Consider the following 15,090-nt stretch of genomic DNA (forward strand, 5'->3'; position numbering starts at 1 on the left):
GAGGAAACTGTCCCTTTTAAGGAATAAATTTGGGTCATATACAGTATATGGTCATATTACTGCCAACTTATCCAGGGTGTCGCCCAGTGTCAGCTGGGATCGGCTCCAGCCCCCCCATGACCGTGAAAAGGATAAGCGGTTTCAGATAATGGATGGATTTATGGATATGTTCATATTTAGTTTAGACTAGGGATTGTCTTTACTTCAGTGTTACGTTGGTTCAGCAGTAATTTCAACTGGAAGCGTTTCAGACGTGAAGTCTCGTTAAGCAGTGCTCTTCAGCAGCCGCTTTTTGAATATTGTTTAGAGTTTTTGCCAACTGGTTTTCAAGCTGTTGAATACACATTTGAAGCTGGTGCATAATTGCAGAATGAGACTGCAGGATTAATTCACCTGTTTCACAGTCTTTTGGGGAGAAGTGATGTGAGAAAACTAGAAAAGAAAAATATGTAAATGTAATCCTTCAGTCTTACCTGCAGAATCCAGTCTTCATGAGGACAAAAGACAAGGTAGTACCTGTCTAATAATGTAACTGACCAATGTATCTAACTTGGTCAAAACATGACAATGAATTGAATATGTATTGTTGATATTCTGTGAAAAAATGTAATCAAACATATAACAAATACGTTTATAAAAGCTTAATCAAAAAATATCCCCTCCTCATCACTTTAAAACAACTAAATACTGAGAGCCAGACTAAAAAAAGGAAAAGAAAAGAAAAAACTGAAAACTTCCATATCCGAGTGAAGCCTTAAATCATTTATTTTCTGTCATGCCGAGTTGCAAGTCATCAAAACGGTGACTCAAGTTGACTTGAGTCCAAGTCACGGCTCAAATCTGCATCTGTGGCTAATAAGCATGCTAACAATTGCTAATTAGTCGCACAAATACTGTGTGTACAATGTACAAGGCCAACAGCTAATGAATGCAGCATTAAAGGTGCAATCTAATTCTGGTGGATTCAACAGGTTGCCAGGTACCAACGCTTTCTGCATAGTTGCCTGGAACTGTGAATGAGATGTAATTTCTTCATAACTACACCTTGCACCTCGAAGATGCAATCGATTGTCAGTGCATGTATGCGTTTATAGACGATAAAAAGTTAATTTATGCTTCAGAAATGCGAGTTGCTCTGATCATAAATAGATTGACGTGTTGTCAAGAAAGAAAAGTGGAGTAAAGGGTCATGTGACAGCTGTGAGTGAGATTGGTCCGGTGACACATGCGTGGAAAAATCGACTTGGATAGCAGTGAATCGTCTCCGGGGCTGTAACATGACGCAGCTGCACCCAGGGGATAGTAATACACTTACATGAAACTGTAACGCTGTTGCATCTTATATCTGATGTCAGATATCCTGTCTGATTCTCTACTGTATCAAATAAAGGCAAGGATTTAAGTCAAGGTTCCAGATTACGCAACTAATTGAAAGGCTTGGTGCAGAGGGAGGATGTGCAGCCCCATCATGGAGTCTGTGTTCTCGTGTGTGTGACGGGGTTGGCGTCAAAGTGTCAGCACAAAGTCATTCCACAAATTCAATCGTGTGGAATTTACTTTTGTGCTCCGAGAATATAAATTGGGCTTCATCTTTTTTTTGGAAAAGAGACAAAAATGAGTTCCTCCCTCTGATTACTGACTGTGATGAATTGTTTATGCGTGTGGTCTGTTTCTGGAGAATGCGAGGCGCCCCGGAGGGATGAGGAGGGGGTGTCGCACACACACTTGGATGAAGTACTTGTATTTCACTGTTTTCGCTTTAAAAATGAATGAGTGCATTCTTTTTCCAGAGCCTCGGAGTCTGTCTGTCTTATATCCCCCCCGGTCCCTTTTCTTTCTTGAACGTTTTCTCCCTCTGTCTTCTCCTCAATAGCTGATTGATAGCGCTCCATTGACACACGGTTGATGGGAATGTCTCGGGGACAAACGCTGGTTGTCAGGCTGGAGTTCATGGTCAACTCGGCTACGAGCTCGACTCTCAATGGGGTCTCTTGTAGCTCTTGTATGAAGTCATCCAGGGGTCCTGACCACCCTGTTGACTTTCCCTCAGTAAAAGCCATTAGACTCATTGTCCGCTAGCTTACAAACAAGAAACCCACAGTGGCTGATTATGTGGTCGTGGTATTACAAGGTGGCTACAATAGAGCTATACTTCCTCTGCAACACGTTGATTAGGACACCAAGTTCCTTGCAGGGATATTGCTCAGAAACAAATCATCTCTCAGACAATGTTCGCCTTAGTTGATGTTTTCTGACTGGCTTGGCACTGTGTTTCCAAAAAAAAACACAGTAACACTTGTTGGACTGTTAACCAGTGCCAATTTCTGCCCTTTAGTCCAATGAGCTGCAGGTAGAAACTGCCAAGTTGTACTCCTAACGCACTGCTCTGTACACTAGAGGCAACGGAGGAATCTGGCTTCTGTGCTGTTCAGCAGTTTTGTCAATGTGGCTAGGCATGCTGCTGCCAAATAAACGCTCTCTCTGCCTCCTGCCAGTAGTGATTTATGGCTGAATACATCCTTGCCCTGTCCACTTCATCCGCAAAGAAAAATCATTTTCCAATTGAGCGCAAAACATAGGCCTTGAAGACCAACTCAACGTGGGGATAGAGAGGCAGAATATTTTATTGCCATTGGCATCTGGATGAATGATGCATACCTCAATCTCATGGGGCTGATGGACTGATAGAGGCAGCACAGTTTCTATTCCCTTCTCCTTTTCCTGTACAAGACAGAGGATACATTTGCGTGAGAAAGGTAGAATTATGCATTACACTGTAGACAGGGCTGACTTGTCACCAGCAGGCCAAATGTAGTTTTGTGTTAGAGATTGTAGGGTAGGGGGCATATTTTTTTATTCCATTTTCTATGTTGGGCAGTTTTACTAACATGGTCCTTACATGCTCATACCTAAACAACTTAACCATTAAATTTCTATAATGACATATCAACATTATCAAAATAGCGTCACTGTGTCAGCATACCAGCGACGTCCGTAGCAGACCTTTGTTGTACGGTCACAGTTGGTTGGGTTGAGGCAAGAAAACAACTTGGTTATGGAAAACATCATGGTTTAACTTCAATTATGTTACGTATGTACAGTAATATCCCAGATGAAAGTCCTGTGCTTGTTTATCTCAACCATCCATTCCAACATCCTCCTTATGCAGACCTTTTCTATTTATTACTCTACTTCACCTGACTCCCCCCTTTACAGGCTAGAGGTCGCTGCCTTACAACAAATGTCCATAGAGTGCTGCAGGGATGACTGTTTTTGTAAGATAACCAGGAAGTTAGCATCACCCCGGTTCTGTCATGAGATTTTTCTATTGGATTTTGCATTAAAAATATATTACTGTAACACATTGGTTTTGTAATGCGTTACCCCCGACACTGGTGTTGATAAATTTTAATAAATACTGTGCAAGTGATGTGCTTTGTACTGTATATGTTCCTAACATGTTCTGTTGCATATCTCAGGTCCGGTTAGCTAGTGTATTTCCCCTCCCTGCCCTCAGACAGCTGTCCAGAGCCTTATAGCTTCTTGAACTTCTGTTTTGGGCTGCAGCTCTCCAGTATTAATCTCGTTTCCAGCTGTGTTTAGTAAGAAAGCTTTGATAAACAACCTGCCCAGCACTAAATAGCTGGCAAAGTTAGCAGCTAGCAGGTGAACATGGTAACTTTTAGAACAAGAGTCAGATATTTTCCCCTAGGATGAATATTGGACTTTTATTTGTTTCCTGACCAGAAACACATCAACAAATGGTGCAGGTGTTTGGTCTGTATCTGGTATTTTCATCCTAACAAAAGGAAATAAATAAATAAAAATTAATCAGTTTAGCTGTTAAAACGTTGATTTTAATTTTCAGCTGGAGGTTTAAAAGCAACCAAGATTGGCTTGGGGAGGCACAAGTACTAAGTGTGCAGCATGGTTGATCTAATCCGCATGTCAAGGGACCATTGCTGTTAGTTTGCCTTTCTGCCTGCATGGTGAGTGTCGAGCTTTGCACTGGCGTCTCATTAGGAAAAGGACAGCTGTGCAGAGGCGGACAGCCTGTTTCCAGAGACACCGGTTGAGTCACAGTAGGCCAACGACCAATCGGGGAATACTGGCTGCATGCTGCATGACTCAGAGAGCCTCACACGGCGGCTGGTTTGCAAATAGGGATGCTGTGTGCATGCTGTCTAATTCCTCATCAGCAAGGTTTTTCTGATAGTTAGAGGCCGAGGAGAGGCAGGTATTCACTGAATTTGTTCGAGCTGTTACCGAGGTTGTTATCGGCCCTGGCAAGCGGGCTGCTGCTCAGGGAAATGTACTCTGTTCCGGTTTTGTGGACTCCATAAACATCTTTGGAAGCCAAGCTCTACCAGGGTTGGAAATCCTACATTTTGGTTGCTTTGAGCCAAGCGCCTAGAGACTCCACTGAGTGGCTTTGATGACAGTCTGTGTTGTGGAAATTGGTCTAGAGCTCTCAAAGCTCATTCTGTAAGTCCCCAGCTGTGGAACCCCGCTTTAACCAACCCCTAGTTCACTGTGGAAAAACAACTTTTAAGACGTTTACCAAGTCAGCCCAGCATCAGTGGAAGGTCTTATTAAAATTGCTAAGGGTTTTTAAACTACTACGAATTGCAATTGGATGGTACAGGCGATGTAGCTTCATCTTGACGCAAGAGGAAGGCTCTACTTTATGCTACAGGCTAGGTTTTATAAGGCTAATCATTTTGAGGAGATATTTGAGAAACTATTTGGGCCTAAAGCCAAGTATCTTATTAAGTCAGCTGCGTGAGACAGCTTTCATCCTATCTGACAAAGAAATCAAACAGATTTTTATCTCCTGGTCTTACCTTAGTTAGCTGCCTTTCATTTTCCCAGAGGCCACCCAGACTGAACATTTTCCACGCACTGGTGCTGCAAGTCACCAAAAATTAAAAAAAATATATATGAGATGTAATCATGTGCTATCACTACAGAGAACGACGATAGAAGCTGTGCTTGCTTTCCACATTAAGATGTATCAGGAGTGTCCATATTACACGGAGTCCTCGGGAGCAGCCACCTTCAACACGACCTGCTGTTGGCAGCTGCCTCTGGGCTGGACCCCTCGGCCAATCAACTCCCCTCTGCCTGAAGGCAGGCCTGGGTTTTTCTCTCGCTCCACTACCTAGAGCTGCAAGCCAGCCTGTCAATCACACCACCAGGCACCACTGTGCTGCCTGACCCACTGGCACTCTCGCCATGGCAACGCAAATCCCAGCAGACCTAGCTGTCAAGAACAGGAGTTCTCAGAAATATGAAAGACAAGAGTCTCTGATCCAGTGTACACGCATGGGGTTTGTGCCCTCCGACCAGGATGTCTAGGTCACATGAATGATGCATCCCTACATGTAATGGATTTGATTTGATTTTGTCAAATATAGTTATAATATTACATCCGTCCTCCTCTCACATTATGAAATAAAGATTTTATTATCAAATCGCCCCAAGAAAAGTATGTTTTAGCAAAATTTCTCGTGCTGGCACGAAGGCGGCTAGGAGAAAACAGTGAGCAAAGCACTGTGTGAGCTCTCTTTAAAATCAAAGTAGCAAACACTGTTATTTGTTCAGGGTAATAGTTTCTCCAAGCTCCCTCAAACAATACTCAGCATAAAATCAGCAGCAGTGCAGATGAAGTTCCCCACGGTTGCCTTTGCTTGAAATATAAATGCAGAGGAGAGATTAGTGTAAATCTTGGACAAACATTGGCTACATTTCTGATGGCCTATTGTCCACTGATGCCTAAAACTGAATCAATAAAGTGTTTTTTTAAATAAGATTTTTTCTGGGTTCAAGGGTCCTATGAAACACTGACAGCTCATTAAGCCTGTAGTTGTTTTTTTTCCCTCTCTGCAGAATTTCAGAAAACTGTCAAAGAAAGAAAAGTACAGTTATAGAAAATAAGTAAAAAATGATTGAACAAATTCAATTATGAAGAAAAAAAGAAAATTTTCATTGTAGTTATTCTTAGTTTCATCAAAAATTCCCGTGTGGAATAAATGTGAACATATATAGAGAACACAACTGGAGAAGACCAGTAACAGTGTGACCCAACATTAGGAATCAGTTCAGCTGAAGCTGCCATGTTAACTTTACTGCACAATATACAATCGGCCCTGAGCACAAGTAATCGTTGTTAGCACTCCTCAGCATTTGTGGGCTGTGAGTTCCTCAATGTGACTATTTTTAAAACAGATTTTTTTAGCTAACTCGCGATTTTAGCTAACACGCAATTTGTGTGGCCAGTTCATAAAACTGCATTCAGTTGTTAATTTTTGGCTTCTTGGGGGCATCGGCGCAAAATGTAGGCTAAATGCATTGCTATGCTAACATCAGATTTTTGTTTTTTTATTATTTTATTTAAAAAAAAAACTTGCACACTGCTTCTGAAAATGAGGTTGACAAGAGTGGAGTAGCGCGGGAAAAAAAATTAGTTGTAAGATTATAAAAAACCTTTACTATGATTAAAAACCGTTGATGTTAATTAAATTAATATCAAGAAAGTGTTTAAATTATTTGATTTTATTTAATTGCCCTCTATTTGTGTATTGTTTGTTTATTTCTTTACATAAACTACTGTATGTGGATTCAACTTTAATTTCCCCATATATATTTTTTCCCTCCTTGTCATCCATGCCATCCCTCCAGCCCCCAGTCTTTTTCCTCAGTAGCTTAATGCTCCACATATTAAACGTATCTCTCTCTCTCACCTTTCCTTGCAGGTCATCCTGATCCTCACCAAGTATTACCATGCCGACTCCACCAAGGTGCTGGAGAGCTCGCTGTGGAGGTAGGCCAAACGTTTACACCGTGTTAGCTCTTGCTGGATGTCTTTATGTCATGTCTGGCCTCAGACTCACGCGGACCTATCATCAGCGAGCAGCTTCCCTTCAACAGCGAGGGCAGCGCGGTCTCCGCTATCTCTCCGCTGCGTTTCCTCAAGGAGACGTGAGTGATACAGAGCGCTAGGGCGGACAAAACATCAGCAGGCAGCGGCGATGTAAAGTGGGGGACCGGAGAGTGGCGCTGCGAGGCCAGGGCGGGCATCTGTTTGGGCAGATAGCATATCAGCATGGCACAGGGCAGGACGGCAGGCACCGGCAGTGCCAGGGAAAAGGGTCAAGTCTGGCTGGCAGAGCCTTCTCTATTTAGCAAGGCCGCTTCTCGCCAAAAACGCTTCACACTGTTCTCGCTTTTGAGTGCAATGCATCCATTCCGCTCAACTTCACAACAAGTGTATCCTGCGCCCGTACATATATTCTCATGGAATATTAATGTCCTCTTGATTCTACGTCCACTCCCTACCAGCTCCTGGGTCGCCACTGTGTAGCTGAGCATGTCCTTCTCATAGATAAGGGTGTTGATGGAACGTAATTATATTCACATTTCCTAATGAAAACTTAGAAAATAGACAGGACCGGGCTCATAACACTGGCTAAAATTAGCCGGCTAGAAGGCGTTCGCATGGAGCAAAACGTGTCTGATGGTGGTACTTAATTCATGCCATTCACCTCACTGAGGGCTCCATGACTTCAAAGAATCAGCCTCTCATTAGCTCTGACTGCATGTCTCCCTGGAGGACAGATATGAATAATGTACATATTTTTCTCCTTCCCTTGTTGATGTTTTAATTGTTGCAGTGTATGAATAATGCCGCTGATTCACCACTGGACAGCTACTTGAGAAAGAAAACACACGGCGAGTGCTCGAATTTTAATCTGAATTGTACCTAAATTGGCAGAGACAGAAAAAGCTGGCCGGCTGCCTGTTGGCATCATCGTCTAAAAAAGCAGAGATTAGCATGAAATTAGCATGTTTCCGAATGGACCCATACGGCTCTCTGACCACGTCTTGGTAGGTATTATGTGTGGGGTGTGCCTCGGCTCCTTGTAGCTGTCAGCTTGGCGTGGTGTGTGGACAGCCACAATCCACTGGCCTATAGGCTTTGAAGTCTCAGGGCTGTAGGATCAAACAAGGAAGATGGGGGAAAGATGAATGGGTTTGCTGTCTCGCCCTGTCAGGTGGCGTAGATCAAGATGCCAGCTTTCACACAGGGGGAAAGTTAACAGCACAGAGAGGAGAAAAGTTTTTTTGGAGCAGCCGAGTTAATGAACTCCGGCCCTTCTAGATCAGCGGTGGTCTATGGAGGCTCGTCTTGTGTCAATAAGCAAAGCACACAGTCGGTGTCTTCACAGCTGAACACCTATAACTGCTATTGGATTCAATCCAAAGAGCCGGGTATCGGCCAGTTAGTGTTATTTACAGAACTTCTGTCCTGAGAGAGCACCAGAGAAATCACTCAGATTGACGTGTTAGCTGGTAAAACTTCCCTCACTGTGCAAAACCAACCTAAAGGTGCTCCATGTAACAATTTGTAGTAATTCACATGTATTGATCACCTTTTTTTTGGTCGTATATGAGTGGACTGTAAATGGGACCTTGTCCGTCACTCTCGGTTGCCTGTACCTGCCTGTGGATGCTATGTTTGACTTGTTCAATGCTGCCCTTTAAAGAATTACTTTTGATGGCGTTTTAGGCTCTTATGACGGCCTAAAAATGCTGTTGTACAAGCTTTTCCTTGCTAAAAACAATTCAGTCATGTGGTCACTTATTCAACAAAGAGATTCAGGTTATGTATGTCCAGCAATTCTTTCTGTTTTATATTGATTAGTTCGAGTTCCTGCATGTAGCTCTTGCAGTCATCTTGGTTACCGCTGCTGCTGCTCGTTCAATTTCAAACAATTAATACACATATATATTGCGAGCATTTAGCAAGTAAACCGGCTATTAGCACAGAAAACCACGACAGCTGTAGTTGCTTACTGACACTAAAGGGGCTCTATGTAACAGTTTGTAGCAATTTACATGTATTTATCACTTTGTTATTGGTCATATGTGAGCGGGTTGTTACGCTCACATGACCTTCCCCATCTCTCTGCGTTGCATATACAAGCCTGTTGATGATTTGCCAAAATTGTTTGGCTGCAGGATTGTGGATATCTTCATGACGAACTCAGGTCAGATTTGTGCAATCATTGCAAATGATCTGAGTTTATGCACGTTATCCAGTGCCTCGTCTTGGTTCTCTCTGCTCCGCTGACTAAGAGCATCAAAAGCTAAAGTTTAGAAATGGATTCCGTTTACATAAACTAACAACTGGCGCCTAACACAACATGGAAGTTCCAGAGAGCCCCTTTAACAGACTAAATTTAAGCATATATTTCAACATTTGAAAAAAGTATCTTAACTCAAGTCAAGGTCAGTCAGTACAACAAACAGTATAGCATGTGTGTCTTAAACAAAGACTTTACCAATGCTGCCTTTTACTCCTGTGTGTCCGTCCTTCAGTCTGTTATGGCTGGCCAAAGTTCATGGGCTATAGCACGTCTGAAAAAAGACAAACACCAAACATCATCCTTCACTTGTCTTGTCAGAATGGCTCTCTTTGTGTGAAGCAGGCAGGGGGAAAAAGTGAGCGGCAACTCACGGACCACCTGAGGCTTTACCAGGCAGTTTATGCTCGTCTTTGATGTACGCAGCTTGAAATATATGAAAATGTACCTGTGAGAAGATGACTCAGATGTATCCATTTGAGGCTGTAGAGCTGCCTGTGGACAGCAGGTCTTTCTTTTTTTTCTTTCTTACTTGCTTTCTTTCTCTCTTTCTAGACAGTAGGAGACTCAGTGTGGTAAGGCTCTGGTCAATAATTGATGCTGTGGCGGCAGCGATGTCGTGTTTTTCTTTGGCTGAGGTGAATTACAACAGTCAGAGGTCTGGACCCTTGAAGTGAGAAGAGATAAACTGGACACTTAAAACGCTGATGTCCCACTGTGTGTGTGTGTGTGTGTGTACGTGCTACCAACCTCCACTAAAAAGACCATCGAGGGGAGTTTCCCAACCTTTTGCACTCGAAAGAATTCTCAGCCTTTCAGTTGTTTAATTTAAACATGCTACATTAACCATTAGACCTGCAGTAAAACATTAAGGCCTCAATTAAACAAGGTCTTGGGGAGTTGTTGCCTGACCGTGCCTGAAGGCAAAAGTGTTTACACCTGTTTCACGCACCTAAACACACTCAACGCTCCTGCCATCAAAGCTTCCTCTTGGCTGAATCCCGTTGCCTTCGTGATCTCTCTCCAAGAACTCTAAACTTTGTAGCGTGGACGCAATTAACACGCGCTTTCAGCAAGACTCTCGCCAAAAGCGTTCTTGAGAGCTCGAGAGAGGAGTTCAAACTACTTTAACACATTTGCACACGTGGCCAGTCACTACATGATGTAGGTCTGTTTGTCAGGTTGTCAGTTCGGAAAGTTCCACGAAATGTCAGTGTTTGGCAACAGGTTTCAGACTGATGGACGGTCTGACATGTGCTTTGTTGGAATTACACTGAGACCTTTGCTGCATATATTTTGTGATAATAGCATTAGGTAATTTGGAGCGCCTCTGAATGCATTAACCAGGGGGAGGGCATCATTTTCAATCCTAGACTGTAAAGCTTTTTGAGTTCCTGGCTGTGGCAGATGATGGTGGAAGGCTGAACACAAGACCCAGAATGAATTCCCACTCTTACCTTTAGAGGACTTTAAAAGAAGACATTTGACTAATCTGATATGGTCTCTCAGTTGACTAGTCCAGACTTATGCCTTAAATGCAGAGCAAATTCGGATACGGCATCAGAGAATAAACAGAGGGCAAGGTGCTCATAGATTAGTCAAAGACGTGAGGATTTGCCCCTGCATTACCAAACACTGTGATGACTGCGGGCTGACAGAACTCTTCTTAAGACTCTGTTGCTTCGAGTTGAGCCATGAAATACTTAGTAAACCTTTTTGATCCTCAAACTGAAAGGGAGCAGATGTGCACTCCACTTCTCTCTGGCTTTGGATCCTCACTGCAAGAGTTTTTCATTTTTAGAGGATGCATGGCATTTCAAATATCGGGCAGTCAGGGTCATCTGTTTGTTGGATGGAATTGTTTGTAATGTCTAATCCGATTACCAAATAGTATCCAGATATTTAGTGGACTTTCAATGTCTCCAAATGGGCTAAATCCAGTTTGAGAAGCTTTTCAAACCTGAAATCCATTTCCTAAATGGAAAAAAGGTCAAATATTTCACCTTGTTTTAGTCAAATGGTTCAAACATTGCCTACTGGTAGCATCATTCCCTAAAAGTATCTGTTACTGGCCTTCGAAATAGACCTTCAGAAACCCATATTGGTCAAATCTAAGTATTTATGTCCCAATTTTTGCCTTTTAAAACTTGTTAAACCCAAGCACCAGCAAAGTAATCACACACTAGCATAAACAGGGTGTGAGAGTCAGGGGGTATTTATAATTCATGCTGTCTTCGCACATCTTTTGAAGAGGCAAGGGAGGCTGGTAGCCATTGCACCAGGGGGGGTGCTCCTGTGCTCCATTATGGATGAAGAGATCGTCTGACAGCACAGCACTTCTCTGTACACTAGATCAACCAAAGCTCACTTCCACAAACACAAACATTGACATCATGTCCGTCATAGATGCTTAACGGTCAGATATGCTAAATTGCCATATAAGCCATAATCACAGAGTGTATATAATTGAAATAACCCTGATTTTGTAGCCATTTACGGGTTTGTAACATGTATTAGTCTATAGCTATTAACGTATAGCTGTGTTTTTTTTTATAGCTTTTTGTTAATGGGTAACATCAATTGAACGGAAGATACTGTAGAGAGAGCCTCCAGAGTTTCTTTAAGCTGAACAGTAGGGGGCGTCACATTTCAGATGGACACATCAGCCCTCCAGCATCCACACCTCATCCTCCTCTCTCCATCCTCTGTTTCATCACTTCCATCCCTCGCTCCACTTAGACTTAAATTCTCGTCTATCTTTGTAACAAAGTCACTCTTCAGAGCTGCGTTCAGGGGGATAAGTGATTATAGAGAAAGTTAAAGCTTTGATTGATTCCCATTGGAAAACTGGGTCATGATAACATAATACATTACAATGGAGAAGGGAAAAACTGTGCTATTTCTTTCTGAACCATGTCAACATACAAAAAATGCTGTCATGCCTGACACATTTATTTTTAGATATGTGAGTTACTCTAAACAGCTGAGATGACTGGCAGACACATCGTCCTTGTTCTTGCAACACTTAGCAATAGTGTTTAGTAGGAATCCTACAGTTTAGTCCCTTTAATGCAACACAGAGAAAAAAAATCACTATTAGGCAACATTAAACGCAGCATGATCATCTCTTCTGACTATTCCTACTTACTGCCAACGATATGCTTTTCTGCCAGAGGAACACTTTCAGTTTGGCCGTAAATGGCAGACTTTAAACTGCATCTCACAGACTTCATCAGAGGAAGGAGTGGCATTATATTTTCATTTTCAAGTTCATTTTAATAAAGCCCCCCATGGGCACTTATAGAAAGCTAACGTTAAGGTTTTCTAGAGATTGTAGGATATCCCAAAATTGAAGGAAAAAAAATACCACACAAAACTGCATAGCTAGCTCAATCTTGTTTTTAAATTTAGCTACTATCTCTGCAAACATCGCGTGTCTTTTAGCTAGTAGCGCGCCATGCTCTCTGGCTTCCCACACACAAGAGGGGCATGGGTTAGCAGAAATGATCTAGCAGCAGTCTCACAGCACCATAGCTTATATTTTTAAAAAAAGTTACACAATGTTGCGTTAAAGTTCACAATTACTCTATATATGTTACTCTCACAGCTGCAAGAAACAGCCTAACAGGTCAAAGTGATGATGACTTGATGCTTGATGAGAACTGTTTCAATTGTATAACGCTGAACAGAACCTGCAGATATATAGTATAAAAGTTGAGGAAATATATAAGGAAAGTAGCAATTTTAACTTTAAATGAGGATGAGGCAGCATGGGGCACATTATGACACTCATAACATTAGAATGTGCTGCACGTATACGAGTTACAATGAATGACAATATGACTGTAGGATATCCAATAACCAGCAGTGCAGTTCTGAGAGGAACAAGTGCAGAGTACAGAGAAAATGAAAGATTGAGTGGAAGCGCTAATAGTAACTTAAAGCTCCAGTCGATCTGTATCTTTGTTTCAATTTGTCTCAGTGTTTTGAAGCCGATGCTTTGAGGCTCCTCGGCTGCAGGCTAGCGCTACATCTACGGCTCACTTCCCACTTTGATGCCTCCTTAATCAGCTTGTTTCAGATGTGGATGTGCATACACACACACCGTACACACATACACGGAGTTATTCCACCATTACAAATGTGTTGATGATTAGCCCTCCCTGGGGTCCAGATCACATTTCTCCAAACTAAACCAGGAGAGAGAGCAACAAAGCAGAAACTTTTGGGCTTAATCAGCACAGTATGTTTCATTTCCCGCTCTCCTTTTTCCTCCTCACCTCGTCCTCCCCTCCCTTCCACTCATTCATTTCCCTCTCAGGTTCATTCTGTCCATTTCCCCCTCTTTCTCTGTCTTTGGTCTCTCCCTTGGTCCAGATGGTCTGGGGGGTGTAAATACTTAATCGAGGCGAGAGCATCGTCTTCCCTTCATCCCTACGCCCCCTCAACCTCATCACTTGCCTCCTCCATGCATATTTCACAGCCTAGAGAGAGACAGAGAGACATAGAGACAGCACCCAAGAGGGCTCTGCCTGCTACATAAGATGGCAAGCAGTGGATCGACTCTCAAAGCAGAAGTGGTTTCATATAGAGCCAGAAAAATGCTTCTCCAGGGTCATATAATAGTGCTGTGTCGAACCATTTCAGACAGAATGTTAAGCATTTATATAAAGAGATTACAGTTACATATAGAAACCACAGCCCTAACAGAGGCTCAAAAAACTCTTCTGGGTTTATCTTTTGAGGAAAGAATGAAGTAGAATGAAGAAATCAATGAGCCGCTTCAGTGATGGATAATTCATTGTTTGGGTAGAGAGAGTCTCAACATATCTCTATTTTCCCTCACTTTCCTTTTTTTGTTTGTTTCTCAAGTTATCAGTAATAACTCGAACAAGAGGTGCTGCCAGCGATCTATGCGTCAGCTCGTTCAACTTGTTGTCATATTGCTCACTTTATTAAAAAAAAGGCGTCTTACTCACTAACCTTTCCTTCCCTCAAGGAGTCCAAATCATGAGTCACCAGCGCTCAATAGCGGGCTGCCCAGACGGCCGTACGATGTGTGTTGCTGCGCACTCACAAGACAAGTCAGCTGAGGTGAATTTAATTACATTAGCGGTTGTTGTCAGTCACGATCATGTTGACAGACAGGTCTAATGTGTGTGACGCCATAATTGAAATGTATTTGCTCTGTAAAAGACTGATGCAGTCTGATTATGCCGCAATGAAATGAATTAATTTCTACTTAAGAGTCCGAAATTTAGTTTGACGTATTTAGAGAATATAGTCCAGGCACTGAAAATTGGCAGTAGCTATAAATGCTGTGATACATTGCATTGGATCATTTTAGTAAAATTATCTACGTATGATTAATTTTTTAACAGTTGGTGCAAATCTCTTTTCTCTACTCTTAAATAACTTATTGAAACCTTACATTTGTACTTTATTTCTTGCCAGACACCTGGCAGCACTTCTGCTTATATTTTCTTCATATTTAGAAGAAAAATGCAAACTGAAGTAAACATCTGTATGCACATTAGTTTTTTACAGTGCCATTTTTTTTTTTTCCTAATAACTTATTTAAACATTGCACTAGGCTTGCTGTGGTGGTTGGTTAGCCCCTTACGCTGTGGTCAGGCTTACACGATTACATTAGTTGTGTTTGCTTTTTAATAAGACGATAGTCCAACGATGGACGCTACGACTGGAGGTGTCTGAGCTGACTGACAAGACGATGGCAGAAGATTTGTTGTCAAAGCGAAAAAGCAAACGCCCCTGTTTGGCAATTTGTCGAATTTCAGCTCATACAGGTAACCCGATAACGGTGAGGAGAAAAGAGCCGTTACCGCTCTGTCATCTGCAGCTCTCTTGTCCATTACTCCCACAGGCTGAGTAAAACTGCTCCCAGACATATTTAAAACTGACCGCTGTGACTCCTCAGAAGAGT

At 42.3% G+C, this 15,090-nt stretch overlaps 1 protein-coding gene across 9 annotated transcripts in view; it reads left to right on the forward strand.

The window, feature by feature from the left end:
* The window catches only part of sorcs2 (sortilin-related VPS10 domain containing receptor 2), a 340,016-nt gene that overhangs the window by 92,734 nt on the left and 232,192 nt on the right, over nucleotides 1-15,090 (forward strand). For all 9 annotated transcript variants that reach the window (XM_084344677.1, XM_084344671.1, XM_084344670.1 and 6 more), the window contains one exon: nucleotides 6,756-6,823. Coding sequence is in view for 7 of the 9 variants with exons in the window: in XM_084344671.1 (XP_084200797.1) it covers nucleotides 6,756-6,823 (68 nt within the window). In the remaining 2 variants the exon portion in view is untranslated. The remainder of the gene's footprint in view (nucleotides 1-6,755; nucleotides 6,824-15,090) is intronic.

Source organism: Pagrus pagrus, assembly GCF_965226575.1.
Source record: "Pagrus pagrus genome assembly, chromosome: 22".
Lineage (NCBI taxonomy): Eukaryota > Metazoa > Chordata > Actinopteri > Spariformes > Sparidae > Pagrus > Pagrus pagrus.